This window comes from Tachyglossus aculeatus, chromosome 1 (assembly GCF_015852505.1).
Source record: "Tachyglossus aculeatus isolate mTacAcu1 chromosome 1, mTacAcu1.pri, whole genome shotgun sequence".
NCBI classification, from domain to species: Eukaryota; Metazoa; Chordata; class Mammalia; order Monotremata; family Tachyglossidae; genus Tachyglossus; species Tachyglossus aculeatus.
Window position 1 is genome coordinate 31,080,216 of NC_052066.1, and position 15,221 is coordinate 31,095,436.

At 44.0% G+C, this 15,221-nt stretch overlaps 2 protein-coding genes across 4 annotated transcripts in view; one reads left to right on the plus strand and one right to left on the minus strand.

Moving 5' to 3' along the window:
- LRRIQ4 (leucine rich repeats and IQ motif containing 4) overlaps positions 1 to 2,142 on the minus strand; it is a 43,805-nt gene extending 41,663 nt beyond the window's left edge. For both annotated transcript variants that reach the window (XM_038749027.1, XM_038749018.1), the window contains exon 1: positions 2,049 to 2,142. The gene's annotated coding sequence lies outside the window, so the exon portion shown is untranslated. The remainder of the gene's footprint in view (positions 1 to 2,048) is intronic.
- A 102-nt stretch (positions 2,143 to 2,244) lies between these two features.
- Positions 2,245 to 15,221, plus strand: part of LRRC34 (leucine rich repeat containing 34) — a 49,938-nt gene continuing 36,961 nt past the window's right edge. For both annotated transcript variants that reach the window (XM_038743808.1, XM_038743817.1), the window contains exons 1-5: positions 2,245 to 2,323; positions 10,149 to 10,268; positions 11,118 to 11,239; positions 11,801 to 11,865; positions 12,348 to 12,431. In XM_038743808.1, coding sequence (XP_038599736.1) covers positions 10,153 to 10,268; positions 11,118 to 11,239; positions 11,801 to 11,865; positions 12,348 to 12,431 — 387 coding nt within the window. In that variant the 5' untranslated portion in view covers positions 2,245 to 2,323; positions 10,149 to 10,152. The remainder of the gene's footprint in view (positions 2,324 to 10,148; positions 10,269 to 11,117; positions 11,240 to 11,800; positions 11,866 to 12,347; positions 12,432 to 15,221) is intronic.

The following is a 15,221-nucleotide window of genomic DNA, read 5'->3' on the forward strand; positions in this document are numbered from 1 at the left end:
AAATGGGGGTTAAGACTGTGGGCCCCATATGGGATATGGATTGTAGCCAACCTGATTAGCTTGTATCTACCCCAGCACTTAGTAAAGTGCCTGGAACATAGCAAGCACTTAACGAATACCATTAAAAAAAAAAAAAGCACTGATGTTGATACTATCTATAAAAGCAGATAGGACACAAACCTAGCCCCAGAAGAGGCTCACAAACTAAGTGGGGAGAAAAGCAGGTACTTCATCCCCACTTTATAGCTATGGAAACTGAAGCATAGAGGGTTAACTTTTTTGCCCAAAGACAAGCAGCCAGAAAATGTTTCTTGTTATGGTTCTTATTAAGTGCTTACTCTATGCCAGGCACTATTCTAAGCACTGGGGTAGATACAAGTTAATCGGGTTGGACACAGTCCCTAACCCACATGGGGTTCACACTCTCATCCCCATTTTACAGATGAGGTCCTCAAGGCCCAGAGAAGTTAAGTCACACAGCAGACAAGTGGGATTCGAACACAGGTCCTTCTAACTCCCAGTCCCAAGCTTTAGCCACTAAAATGGTGGATAGGCAGGGATTAGAAGCTAGGTCTTCTGATCCCCTTTTTAGACTGTGAGCCCATTGTTGGGTAGGGACTGTTTCTATATGTTGCCAACTTGTACTTCCCAAGCGCTTAGCACAGTGCTCTGCACACAGTAAGCACTCAATAAATATGATTGATGACGGATCCCCTGTCCTGTGTTCTTTCCAATAGGCCACACTGCTTCTCTTATTTATTGTTATTCATCACTAGTTGGAATTGTTAAATGTAACCTGACTGAGCCCCCTCCTTCCTCTCCCCCTCCTTCCCCTCCCCACAGCACCTGTATATATGTATATATGTTTGTACATATTACTCTATTTATTTATTTTACTTGTACATATTTATTCTATTTATTTTATTTGGTTAATATGTTTTGTTTTGTTGTCTGTCTCCCCCTTCTAGACTGTGAACCCACTGTTGGGTAGGGACCTTCTCTAGATGTTGCTAACTTGTACTTCCCAAGCGCTGTCTACAGTGCTCTACACACAGTAAGTGCTCAATAAATACGATTGAATGAATGAATGAACCTAAATTTGGGTACGTGCTGTGCCCCCCTCAATTCTGGATTCAGTCAGATTGGGACTCTTAATAACAGTAACAGTGGTATTTGTTAAGTGTTTTCTATATTCATTCATTCATTCAATCATATTTATTGAGCGCTTACTGTGTGCAGAGCACTGTACTAAGCACTTGGGAAGTACAAGTCGGCAACAGATAGAGATGGTCCCTATCCAACAACGGGCTCACAGTCTAGAAGGGGGAGACAGACAACAAAACAAAACATGTAGACAGGTGTCAAACCCATCAGAATAAATAGGATTATAGCTATACGCACATCATTAACAAAATAGAGTAGTAAATATATACAAGTAAAATACATAGAGTAATAAATCTGTACAAATATATTCTAGTTCTGTGGGAGGGGAAGGAGGTAGGGCGGGGGAGAGGAAAAAAGGGAATCAATCTGGGATGGCCTCCTGGAGGAGGTGAGCTCTCAGTAGTGCTTTGAAGGGAGGAAGAGAGCTAGTTTGGTGGTTGTGTCGGGCACTGTATGGAATATGAGCAAGTCGGGTTGGTCACTGTCCCTGTCCCACGAGCGGCTCCCAGTCTTAATCCCCATTTTACAGATGAGGGAACTAAAGGCCCAGAGAAGTGAAGGGACTGTCCCTGTCCCACGGGCGGCTCCCAGTCTTAATCCCCATTTTACAGATGAGGGAACTGAGGCCCAGAGAAGTGAAGGGACTTGCCCAAAGTCACACCACAGGCCAGTGGTGGAGTTGGGATTTGAACCCACGACCTTCTGTCTCCCAGGCCCATTTGCTCTCCACTAGGCCACGCTGCCTCTCATGAGTATGTTGCCAACTTGTACTTCCCAAGTGCTTAGTACAGTGATCTGCACACAGTAAGTGCTCAATAAATACGATTGAATGAGTAAGGGAGCAGCAGGAAGAATAGGGGAGTGTGAGCAGTGGGATCTCAAACCTGCTATTGCTCGGACGCGAGGCCGGTCCTCATCTTGGGATAGGGGAGGGCGTCCCCGGCCCCCGGCTCCTTAGCTCAGGCCTGCACGTGTTAAAGAGATTTGCACTGTGGCACCCGAAGTGTACCGAGAGGGAGTGCAGGTCTCCATGGCAACCCCAGCTCCTGCCTCCATCATCACCTAGGCAACCAAAGCCGCTGCCCCGTCCTGCCTTGGAGAAACAGCGGCAGTGGAAGCGGTGAGGAGGCTCCCCAAAGCCGGACGTCCCCCAAAACAGGTAACTGCGACGCTGCCCCTTGGCACGGCTGACCCGGGCCCCGCTCTTCCCTCCCCGGGAGGGCATCGATGCCCCCTGGGAGTTGCCAAGTCCTGGGAGCGGCTGCAAAGCGAGGGGTCGGCCTGCTCAGCTCATCTCAACTGTCTATATGTTGCCAACTTGTACTTCCCAGGCGCTTAGTACGTGCTCTGCACACACTAAACGCTCAATAAATACGATTGAATGAATGAATTTGTTCTGACGACTTGACACCTGTCTCCATACTTTGTTTTGTTGTCTGTCTCTCCCTTCTAGACTGTGAACCTGCTGTTGAGTAGGGACCGTCTCTATATGTTGCCAACTTGTACTTCCCAAGTGCTTAGTACAGTGCTCTGCACACAGTAAGCACTCAATAAATACGATTGAATGAATGAATGAACTAACCCTTGCCCGCCCGCCTTCCACCCCTCTCCAGAACGGGGCCTAGCGGGTGTGTGGCAGGCATGTACAACTTGGTGACAGAGAGACAAGGTTTGTGTTTGCAGTGTCTGAAAGGGTAATAATAATAATAATAATGGCATTTATTAAGTGCTTACTATGTGCAAAGCACTGTTCTAAGCGCTGGGGAGGTTACAAGGTGATCAGGTTGTCCCACGTGGGGCTCACAGTCTTGGAGTTTTAGACTGTGAGCCCACTGTTGGGTAGTACATGTTGCCAACGTGTACTTCCCAAGCGCTTAGTACAGTGCTCTGCACACAGTAGGCGCTCAATAAATACAATTGATTGATTGATTGATTAATCCCCATTTTACAGATGAGCAAACTGAGGCCCAGAGAAGTGAAGTGACTTGCTCAAAGTCCCAAGCTGGGATTTGAACCCATGACCTCTGACTCCAAAGCCCCTGTTCTTTCCACTGAGGTGCGTGGGCCACAAAAGGGTTCTGTGTAATGGTAGGGGTGCACGTATGACAATACAAGGATTTCAGCAGCAAGGGAGTGTTGTAGCCCGTGATAGAGCAGAAGGGATTGGGGTAGTGCTTACGTTGCTAGATAATGATATTTGGAGCCTGGTCCAAACTGCCTTTGTAAGGGCTAGTGAATTGAGCTGGTGGCAACTGAGTGGGTGAAACCACCTCTAGACTGGAAGCTCGTTTGGGGCAGGGAATGTGTCGGTTTTATTGTTGTGTTGAACTCTCCCAAGTGCTTAGTATGGTGCTCTGCAAGCTCTCAATAAATACGAATGAATGAATTGCATGGTTAAGTGGGATGTGTTTCCCAGCGTGGCCCAGTGGAAAGAGCCCGGGCTTTGGAGTCAGAGGTCATGGATTCAAATCCCGGCTCGACCACTTGTCAGCTGTGGGACTTTGGGCAAGTCACTTCACTTCTCTGCGCCTCAGTTACCTCATCTGTAAAATGGGGATTAAAACTGTGAGCCCCGCCGTGGGACAACCTGATCACCTTGTCACCTCCCCAGCGCTTAGAACAGTGCTGTGCACATAGTAAGCGCTTAACAAATACCATCATTATTATTATTATTGGCGGCATCTCAGAACCCCGTGCAGTTCATAGGGCACTAAGCCTGCCCAGTAATTTGGATTTCAGCTGCTCTTTTCAATCAATTGTATTTACTTTCAATCAATTGTATTTATTGAGTGCTTACTGTCTGTTCTGTCCAGTAGAGTATGTAGTGGGGAATGGAGGTGGGGGACTAGCAGAGAAGCAGCATGGTGTAGCGGAGGCAGCGTGCCTCAGTGGAAAGAGCCTGGGCTTGGGAGTCAGAGGTCATGGGTTCAAATCCTGGCTCTGCCACTTGCCAGCTGTGTGACTTTGGGCAAGTCACTTCACTTTTCTGTGCCACAGTTCCCTCATCTGTAAAATGGGGATTAAGATTGTGAGCCCCAAGTGGGACAACCTGATCACCTTGTATTCCCCAGCGCTTAGTACAGTGCTTTGCACATAGTAAGCGTTTAACAAATACCATCATTCTTATAGAGCACAGGTCTTGCAGTAAGGAGTAAGTTACCTCCTCCAGGAGGCCTTCCCAGACTGAGCCCCCTTCTTCCTCTTCCCCTTCCCATCCCCCCAACCCTACCTCTTTCCCCTGCCCACAGCACCTGTATATATGTTCGTACAGATTTATTACTCTATTTATTTAACTTGTACATATTTACATATTCTATTTATTTTATATTGTTAATATGTTTTGTTTTGTTGTCTGTCTCCCCCTTCTAGACTGTGAGCCCGCTGCTGGGTAGGGGCCGTCTCTATATGTTGCCAACTTGTACTTCGCAAGCGCTTAGTACAGTGCTCTGCACACAGTAAGCGCTCAATAAATACGATTGATTGAATGAATGAATGAATGAAAGGAGGTCATGGATCTAATCCACCACTTGTCTGCTGTGTGACCTTTCATTCATTCATTCAATCGTATTTATTGAGCGCTTACTGTGTGCAGAGCACTGTACTAAGCGCTTGGAAAGTACAATTTGGCAACAGATACATTCCCTGCCCAATAACGGGCTCACAGTCTAGAAGGAGGAGACAGACAACAAAACAAAATAAGTAGACAGGTGTCACTACCATCAAAATAAATAAATAGAATTATAGATATATACACATCATTAGTAAAATAGAGTAATATGGACATGTCACTTCACTCCCTGTGTCTCAGTTGCCTCATCTGTAAAATGGGGATTAAGACTGTGTGCCCCATGTGGGACATGGACTGTGTCCAACCCAATTTATTTGTATCTACCCCAGAGCTTAGTACAGTGTCTGGCACAGAGTAAGCGCTTAACAAATACCATGATTATTGTTATCACTATTATTATTATCAAAGAGGTGTCCGATATTCTTGAATAATAATGATGGTATTTGTTAAGCGCTTACTATGTGCAAAGCACTGTTCAAAGCGCTGAATGCTAATTGTGGTCATCCTTCTAGTAGCCCTTAGTCATCTAACAATAAATATGGCTTTTATTAAGTGCTTATTCTATACTATTCTTGAATAATAATGATGGTATTTGTTAAGTGCTTACTAGGTGCAAAGCACTGTTCAAAGCGCTGAATGCTAACTGTGGTCATCCTTCTAGTAGCCCTTAGTCATCTAACAATAACTATGGCTTTTATTAAGTGCTTATTCTATACTATTCTTGAATAATAATGATGGTATTTGTTAAGTGCTTACTATGTGCAAAGCACTGTTCAAAGCGCTGAATGCTAACTGTGGTCATCCTTCTAGTAGCCCTTAGTCATCTAACAATAACTATGGCTTTTATTAAGTGTTTATTCTATACTATTCTTGAATAATAATGATGGTATTTGTTAAGCGCTTACTATGAGCAAAGCACTGTTCACAGTGCTGAATGCTAACAGTGGTCATCCTTCTAGTAGCCCTTTGTCATCTAACAATAAATATGGCTTTTATTAAGTGCTTATTCTATACCTCGGTGCTGGGGTAGATCCAGTTAATCGGATCAGGCTGTTTCTGCCCTACATGGAACTCACATCTAAAATGAAAGGAAACTGGGTATTATCCCCATTTTGAGAGATATAGAAACAAAGGCCCAGCGAGGTTAAGTGACCAGCCCAAGGTCTCTCAGCCAGGCCAGTAACAGTCCGTTTCTCTGCCTTCGTGTATGCTGCAATCGGTCCAGATGGGTGAGAATGTTTTCCCCTGCGCTGCCACCCCAGCCTTGGCTCTGGACTGCTTTGTCCGAGTGCTGAGCCAGATCAGAAGTGAACTTGGACTCACCTCTACAGGCTACTGGTCATGAATATAATAATAATAATAATAATGGCATTGATTAAGCGCTTACTATGTGCAAAGCACTGTTCTAAGTGCTGGGGAGGTTACAAGGTGATCAGGTTGTCCCATGGGGGGCTCACAGTCTTAATCCCTATTTTATGGATGAGGTAACTGAGGCATAGAGAAGTTAAGTGACTTGCCCAAAGTCACACAGTGGACAGTTGGCGGAGCCGGGATTTGAACCCATGACCTCTGACTCCAAAGCCCGGGCTCTTTCCACTGAGTCATGCTGCTTCTTCGGAATATGCAAGTGTCATCTTGTATGGGCGTCTACCCACCACCTAAAGCTCAACATGTCGAAGACTGAACTCCTTGTCTTCCCTCCCAAACCTTGCCCTCTCCCTGACTTTCCCATCTCTGTTGACGGCACTACCATCCTTCCCGTCTCACAAGCCCGCAACCTTGGCATCATCCTCGACTCCGCTCTCTCATTCACCCCTCACATCCAAGCCGTCACCAAAACCTGCCGGTCTCAGCTCCGCAACATCACCAAGATCCGCCCTTTTCCTCTCCATCCAAACCGCTACCCTACCCATTCAAGCTCTCATCCTATCCCGTCTGGACTACTGCATCAGCCTTCTCTCTCATCTCCCATCCTCGTGTCTCTCCCCACTTCAATCCATACTTCATGCTGCTGCCCGGATTATCTTTGTCCAGAAACGCTCTGGGCATATCACTCCCCTCCTCAAAAATCTCCAGTGGCTACCAATCAATCTGTGCATCAGGCAGAAACTCCTCACCCTGGGCTTCAAAGCTCTCCATCACCTTGCCCCCTCCTACCTCACCTCCCTTCTGTCCTTCTCCAGCCCAGCCCGCACCCTCCGCTCCTCTGCTGCTAATCTCCTCCCCGTACCTCGTTCTCGCCTGTCCCGCCATCGACCCCCGGCCCACGTCATCCCCCAGGCCCGGAATGGCCTCCCTCTGCCCATCCGCCAAGCTAGCTCTCTTCCTCCCTTCAAGGTCCTACTGAGAGCTCACCTCCTCCAGGAGGCCTTCCCAGACTGAGCCCCTTCCTTCCTCTCCCCCTCGTCCCCCTCTCCATCCCCCCATCTTACCTCCTTCCCTTCCCCACAGCACCTGCATATATGTATATATGTTTGTACATATTTATTACTCTATTTATTTATTTTACTTGTACATATCTATTCTATTTATTTTATTTTGTTAGTATGTTTGGTTTTGTTCTCTGTTTCCCCCCTTTTAGACTGTGAGCCCACTGCTGGGTAGGGACTGTCTCTATATGTTACCAACTTGTACTTCCCAAGCGCTTAGTACAGTGCTCTGCACACAGTAAGAACTCAATAAATACGATTGATGATGATGATGATAAGACGGTGGGGATGGAGAGGGGGACGAGGGGGAGAGGACTCTAGACGGCGAGCTCACTGTGGGCAGGGATTGTCACTCTTTATTGTTAGATTGTACTTTCCCAAGCACTTAGTACAATGCTCTGCACACAGTAAGTGCTTAATAAATACAATTGAATGATGAATGAATGTATAGTCTATGGCTGGCTGTTTTTCTGCCTCTCGCTCCCTTCACTTTGGGTGTCCCTCAAGGCTTTGTTCTTTGAAGTCCGAGGTCATGGGTTCAAGTCCTGGCTCTGCCAATTGTTAGCTGTGTGACTTTGGGCAAGTCACTTCACTTCTCTGTGCCTCAGTTCCCTCATCTGTAGATAGGTATTAAGACTGTGAGCCCCCCATGGGACAACCTGATCACCTTGTAACCTCCCCAGCACTTAGAACAGTGCTTTGTGCATAGAAAGTCCTTAATAAATGCCATCATTATTATTATTGTTATTATTCTGGACTGCCTACTCCCCTCAGCTTACCCTCATTTTTTCGCGGATTTCTTTTGCTCTCAAGGTTTCAGCAAATAGCTCTGAAATCGAATTGATCCAAGGTATTTATTGAGCGCTTATGGGCAGAGGACAGTATTAAGCACTTGAGAGAATACAATAGAGTTAGCAGGCTGCCCACAGTAAGTGCTGATACAAACTGTTACCATTCATTCTTTCATTCAATCGTATTTATTGAGCACTTACTGTGTGCAGAGCACTGTACTAAGCGCTTGGGAAGTACAAGTTGGCAACATATAGAGATGGTCCCTACCCAACAACGGGCTCACAGTCTCGAAGGGGGAGACAGACAACAAAACATGTAGACAGGTGTCAAGTCATCAGAATAAATAGAAATAAAGCTAGATGCACATCATTAAGAAAATAAATAGAATAGTAAATATGTAAAACTAAAATAAATAGAGTAATAAATCTGTACAAACATATATACAGGTGCTGTGGGGGAGGGGAAGGAGGCAGGGCCAGGAGGATGCCAAGTTGTTGTCAACTTGTACTTCCCAAGTGCTTAGTACAGTGCTCTGCACACAGTAAGCGCTCAATAAATACGATTGATGATGATGACGATGATGATGGGGAGGAGGAGAGGAAGAAGGGGGCTCATTCACTAATACTACCTAGCTAGCTCACCCTCTCATCTCTGAGTCAATCTCACAATTCCTATTACCACACATCAGCCATCCTCCTTGGTCTCCTTGTTTCCAGTTTCTCCTTCTCTACTCCCTACTTCATGCTGCCTGGATCATTTTTCTAAAATTGTGTTCTGCATATGCCTCTCAACACATCAAAAACCTCCAAAGCTTACCCATTCCTCCTCTCATTTGGCTAAATTCCTGACTTTTGGCTTAAAAAAAAATCCCTCCGCTCTCTTCTCCCATTACAACCCAACCTGCACTTTTCATTCCTTCCAAACTAATCTTTTTACTGCACCTTGTTCTTGGCTCACTCATCTCTGATGTCTTGTTTACAGCCTTTCTCCACCCTCAGACTCCCTCTCTTTTCCAATCTGCTAGGCTACTCCTCTTCCCCTCTTCAAAGCCCTCCTGAAATCCCAGTTCCTCCAAGAGACCGGTCAATCAATCAATCATTCGTATTTATTGAGCACTTACTGTGTGCAGAGCACTGTACTAAGTGTTTGGGAAGTCCAAGTTGGCAACATATAGAGACAGTCCCTACCCAACAGTGGGCACACAGTCTAGAAGGGGGAGACAGAGAACAAAACAAAACATATTAACAAAATAAAAGCAATAGAATAAACATGTACAAATAAAATAGAGTAATAAATACGTACAAACGTATATACATGTATACAGGTGCTGTGGGGAGGGGAAGGAGGTAATGCAGGGGGACTGGGAGGTGGAGAAGGGAGAAAGGAAGGATGGGGCTCAGTCTGGGAAGGACCTTTTCATTCATTCATTCATTCAATCGTATTTATTTATTTATTTTTATGGTATTTATTAAGCGCTTACTATGTGCAAAGCACTGTTCTAAGCGCTGGGGAGGTCACAAGATCCCAAATAGCATTTGTTCCTTTAGGTCATATCCTAGTTTTTCAGCACTTATCCATTCACAGACACCCATGGCACTTTAATAATAATAATTATAGTATTCATTAAGCCATAGTACACTTTAATATATTATGACTTAAGGGTTCTACTATTTAACTTCTTATCTACTAATTTATCCAACTTAACATTCTCATTTTCCTATCTCCATTATCTTGTGTCTGTTTCAGAGCACAAGTGGGTAAAGAGTTGATATAAAAGATAGGGAAAGCTGATGGACTCTTTCCGCTTGATGCAGAGAAATGGGTAACCCTTTCAGGTTTTTGAGGTGTGGATAGGTATGTGCTAAGAAATGCTGCAAGAAGATGATTTATGAAGGAGCGTAGAGTATAAACTCAAGTAGAGGAGACACTGAAGGTAGAGAGACCAGAGAGAAGGTCAACGCTGTAGTCGAACAGTCAAACAAGTAGTTTTAGGATTAAAGCAACATCTTTTCCTTAAGGAAATTTGTGTTGCCATGCTCCCCGACTGTTGAAATTTCAGAGATATTATTGTGCAAATAATTCCAGTTCACAAGAAGCAGCAATGTTACACCATTCCTGTCGACAGTTGTGGTTATTTCTGAAAATCGGTCATGCCAAGTGAAGGATAAATTCTATCAATTGTTTAATTTTTGAAGAGGAATGGAGGAATCACCAAGTCTGAAGGATCATTATTTTGATGTGTGTTTACAAATGGAACGGGAAAAGAACCCTTTTATCGTGCATGCGCTTGAAGAAGCGGACAGAGACGATGGAAAGTAAGTAAATACTAAAACCACAACCACCAGTACTGTTTTCTGAAATCACACCCCGTATGAATTCGGCAAGCTAATTTCCCTGAGAGTTCCAGGGAAAGTGTAGGGGGGTTAAAAGAACTGGAGCTGCAGAGTAACCATTATTTGAATCTTTAGATAGGACGGTTCTTTAAAGAACTTACGACATCCGTTAATTGTAAAACTTAAAATTCCTGGTTCGAAAAAAGGCTACCAATGCTTATTCTATTTATATGCAACTTCCCCAAGTCACTGGTCTGGAATGCCCTCCTTCTTCATATCTGTAAAATGGGGATTGAGACTGTGAGCCCCACATGGGACAGGGACTATGTCAAACCCGATTTGCTTGTTTCCACCCCAGCGCTTAGAACAGTGCCTGGCACATAGTAAACACTTAACAAATACCATTATTAACTGTCTTATTTACATCCTTTCTCCAGCTTCCCCACCTTCAAAGCCTCATTAAAACCACATCTGCAAGAGACCTTTCCCAACTAAACCCTCATTTCCCCAACTCCTCCCTTCTTCATCACCCTTGTGTTTGGATTTATAACCTTTATTCACCCTACCATCAGCCCCACAACACTTAGGTAGATAGCCATAATTTATTTTAATGTCTGTCTCTCCCTCTAGACCTTAAGCTCCTTGTGGGCAGGGAACATGTCTACCAACTCTGTTATTCTCCACTTTCCCAAGCGCTTAGTACAGAGCTCTGCACAGAGTAAGAGCTCAATCAGGCAAGATTAGAACACTCCATTTTTGCAGTGAATTTATTCAGGTTTTTATCCAGGTATTTCTTCATCTTTATTTTAAAATATTTCTCTATTATAACAGGTCAACGTGTGGAATCACAATAAAAATAGCTGGGAATAACCGCTTGGTGCCCGTTCAGAGGGTAACAGATGATGATTTTGAAGCCCTCGCCTGTGTTTTAAAAAAGAACCCATTTGTTAAAGGTACAAATTCTGCTCCTTGTGTACTCTTTAAAAAACTCTATTTAAAAATGTTATTCCATGGATTGTTTTGCTCACTGTGGGCAAGGAATTTGCCTGTTTCATTGTTTTGTTGTACTCTCCCAAGCACTTAGTGCAGTGCCCCACACACAGTAAGCACTCAGTAAATATGATTGATTGATTTCCATGCAGTTTTCCCCATAAATTACAGTTAATAATGGTATTTGTTAAGCGCTTACTATGTACCAGGCATTGTTCTAAGCACCGGGCTGGAAACAAGCAAATAATAATAATAATGGTATTCGTTAAGTGCTTTACTATGTGCCAAGCACTGTTTTATCGGGTTGGATACAGTCCCTGTCTCACTTGGGGCTCGCAGTCTCAATCCCCATGTTACAGATGAAGGAACTGAGGCACAGAGAAGTTAAGTGACTTGCCCCAAGTCACACAGCTGATAAGTGGCAGAGGCTGAATTAGAACCCATGACCTCTGACTCCCAAGCCATGCTGCTTCTCAGTTTTAGGTGAGAATTTTCAGTCTTCAATTGATTTGTGTGTATTTCAGGTCTGGATGTCCGATACAACTGGTTAACTGATGCTGGAGCTGAACATGTTGCAAAACTACTTCAGGTGTTTTCATTTCCGAAATGTTTTTACCTTTGCTACAGTAATACCACATTTTTTCAAGGATGCCACTAGAATCCACAGAGGACACTGGTTTTACACAGGTCCTGTAATCCCAGATCCACAATACCACTTAAATTGAATGTTTTGGACTGAAGCTTTTTAAGTGTACTTCATTTAGTAATTTTCTTATGGTATCACTGCTTTCAAGCTTATTGCAGTTCATAATGAATAAAAGTAGTAAAACCAAATCAAAATTCAAAGATTTTTTTTCTCAAATGTAAAATGGAAGTAGCCTGTTTCACTCAGAAGGCAGCTATATTTGGATGTGACAGATTTCTTCTCTAATAGGTTTTTTTATTTAAATGTATTTTAACATAGGTCAAGTTAAAAGTGTCAAAGTTTTTTTTCAATTCTCTTAAAGGGAAAAATCTTCCTAACCTGATCCAAAAATAATTTACAGATACAATCTTTTTTCTCAATAATAGGAAACTCCTGCGCTCAATTACTTGAATCTTATGTTTAATGATATTGGCACCAATGGCGCAGAGTTGATAGCTAAAGCCTTACATGTAAGTACAGTATTTATATGCTCAACATTTGCAAAATGATCATACTTTGGCATTTTAATCCTTTCAAAATCCACCCCCTCCACCTGATCCTCCAACGTCATCCCTTCGCACCTTATCAAAACGCTTTGTCCCTCCTTTCTTCCCTCCCTGACCACCATCCTCTCCCCCTCGTCCCCCTCTCCATCCCCCCGTCTTGCCTCCTTCCCTTCCCCACAGCACCTGTATATATGTCTGTACATATTTATTACTCTATTTATTTTACTTGTACATATCTATTCTATTTATTTTATTTTGTTAATATGTTTGATTTTGTTCTCTGTCTCCCCCTTCTAGACTGTGAGCCCACTGTTGGGTAGGGACTGTATATGTTGCCAACTTGTACTTCCCAAGCGCTTAGTACAGTGCTCTGCACACAGTAAGTGCTCAATAAATACGATTGATTGATTGATTGATCGATCTTCAACTGTTCGCTCTCCAGTGGCTTTTTCCCCACTGTTTGCAAACAAACTCATATCTCCTCTATCCTAAACAACCCTCCCTTGACCCCACGGGTCCCTCTAGTTATTGCCTCATCTCTCTCCCACCATTCTCCTCCAAACTCCTTGAGCAGGTTGTCTTCACCCACTGCGTCCACTTCCTCTCCTCCAATTTTCTCTTAGACCCCTTCCAATCTGACTTCTGACCCCTTCATTCCACAGTTACTGCCCTCTCACAGGTCCCCAGTGATCTCCTTCTTGCCAAATCCAACAGCCTCCTCTCCATCCTAATCCTCCTAGACCTATCATCTGCCTTCGACACTGTAGACCACTCCCTTCTCCTGGAAACATTATCCAACCTTGGCTTCCCTGACACTGTCCTCTCCTGGTTCTCCTCCTATCTCGCTGGCTGCTCATTCCTGTGCTTTTTCGTGGGCTCCTCCTCTGCCTCCCAACTCTAAACTGTACGAGTCCCTCAAGGCTCAGCACTGGGTCCCTTTTTTCCTTCCTCTCCCCCTCCTCCCCCTCCCCATCCCCCCCCCCGCCTTACCTCCTTCCCCTCCCCACAGCACCTGTATACATGTTTGTACGTATTTATTACTTGATTTATTTTATTAGTATATATTTATTCTATTTATTTATTTTGTTAATATGTTTTGTTTTGTTGTCTGTCTCCCCCTTCTAGACTGTGAGCCCACTGTTGGGTAGGGACCGTCTCTATATGTTGCCAACTTGTACTTCCCAAGCGCTTAGTACAGTGCTCTACACACAGTAAGCGCTCAATAAATATGATTGAATGAATGAGTGAATGAATATCTTCACACACTCCCTCCCATGGCTTCAACTACCATCTTTATGTGGATGATTCCTAAATCTGCATCTCCAGCCCTGATCTGTCTCCTTCTCTGAAGTCTCATATTTCCTCCTACCTTCAAGACATCTCTACTTGGATGTTCGCCAACAACTCAAACTAAACATGTCCAAAACAGAACTCATCTTCCTGCCCAAACCCTGTCCTCCTCTTGACATTCCAATAACTGTAGATAACACCATCATCCTCAATGTCTCATAAGCCTGTAACCTTGGCACTGTCCTCAACTCCTTTCCCTCATTCAAACCACATATTCAATCTGTCACCAAATTATGCTAAATCCACCCTTTCCTCTCCATCCAAACTACTACTACATTAATTCAAGCACTTATCCTATCAATCGTATTTATCCTATCCCACCTTGATTACTGCATCAGCCTCCTTGCTGACCTCCCTGCCTCCTCTCTCTTCCTATTTCAGTCTATACATTGCTCTGCTACCTGGATTATTATTATTATGGCATTTGTTAAGCACTTACTATGTGCCAAAGACCGTTCTAAGTACTGGGGTAGATACGAGGTAGTCAAGATTGTCCCTCATGGGGCTCACGGTCTTAATCCCCATTTTACAAGTGAGGTAACTGAGGCACAGAGAAGTTAAGTGGTTTTCCCAAGGTCACACAGCAGACAAGTAGCGGAGGCAGGATTAGAACAATGGGCTCACAGTCTAGAAGGGGGAAACAGACAACAAAACAAAACATGTGGACAGGTGTCAAGGCATCAGAACAAATAGAATTAAAGCTAAATGCACATCATTAACAAAATAAATAGAATAGTAAATATGTACAAGTAAAATAGAGTAATAAATCTGTACAAACATATATACAGGTGCTGTGGGGAGGGGAAGGAGGTAGGGCGGGGGGGGATGGGAAGGAGGAGAGGAAAAAGGGGGCTCAGTTTGGGAAGGATGTGCTCACCTCCACTGCTCTTGTGGGTATATCCTTGGCCTGATTTTTGCTTAGCTAAGTCAGTCAGTCATTGTATTTACCGAGCATTTATTGTGTGCAGAGCACTGTACTAAGTGCTTGGGAGAGTACCACACAACATTCATTCAATCGTATTTATTGAGTGCTTACTGTGTGCAGAGCACTGTACTAAGTGCTTGAGAAGTATAAGTCAGCAACATATAGAGATGGTCCCTACCCAACAACGGACTCCCAGTCTAGAAGGGGGAGACAGACAACAAAACAAAACATGTAGACAGGTGTCAAAATCATCAAAACACATAGAATTATAGCTATTTGATAGACACAGTCTCTGCCCACAGCAAGCTTACAGTCTAGAGTTCTTATCCATCATAATTTCCATACATTTCACGTATCAATCAACAGTTCAATCAAGGCATTTATCGATTAACCGCTGTGGGCAGAGAACTGTACAAAGTGCTTGGGGAGGACAGGAGAAGACTTGCCCTCAAGGAATTTATGGTCTAGTCAGGGAGGAA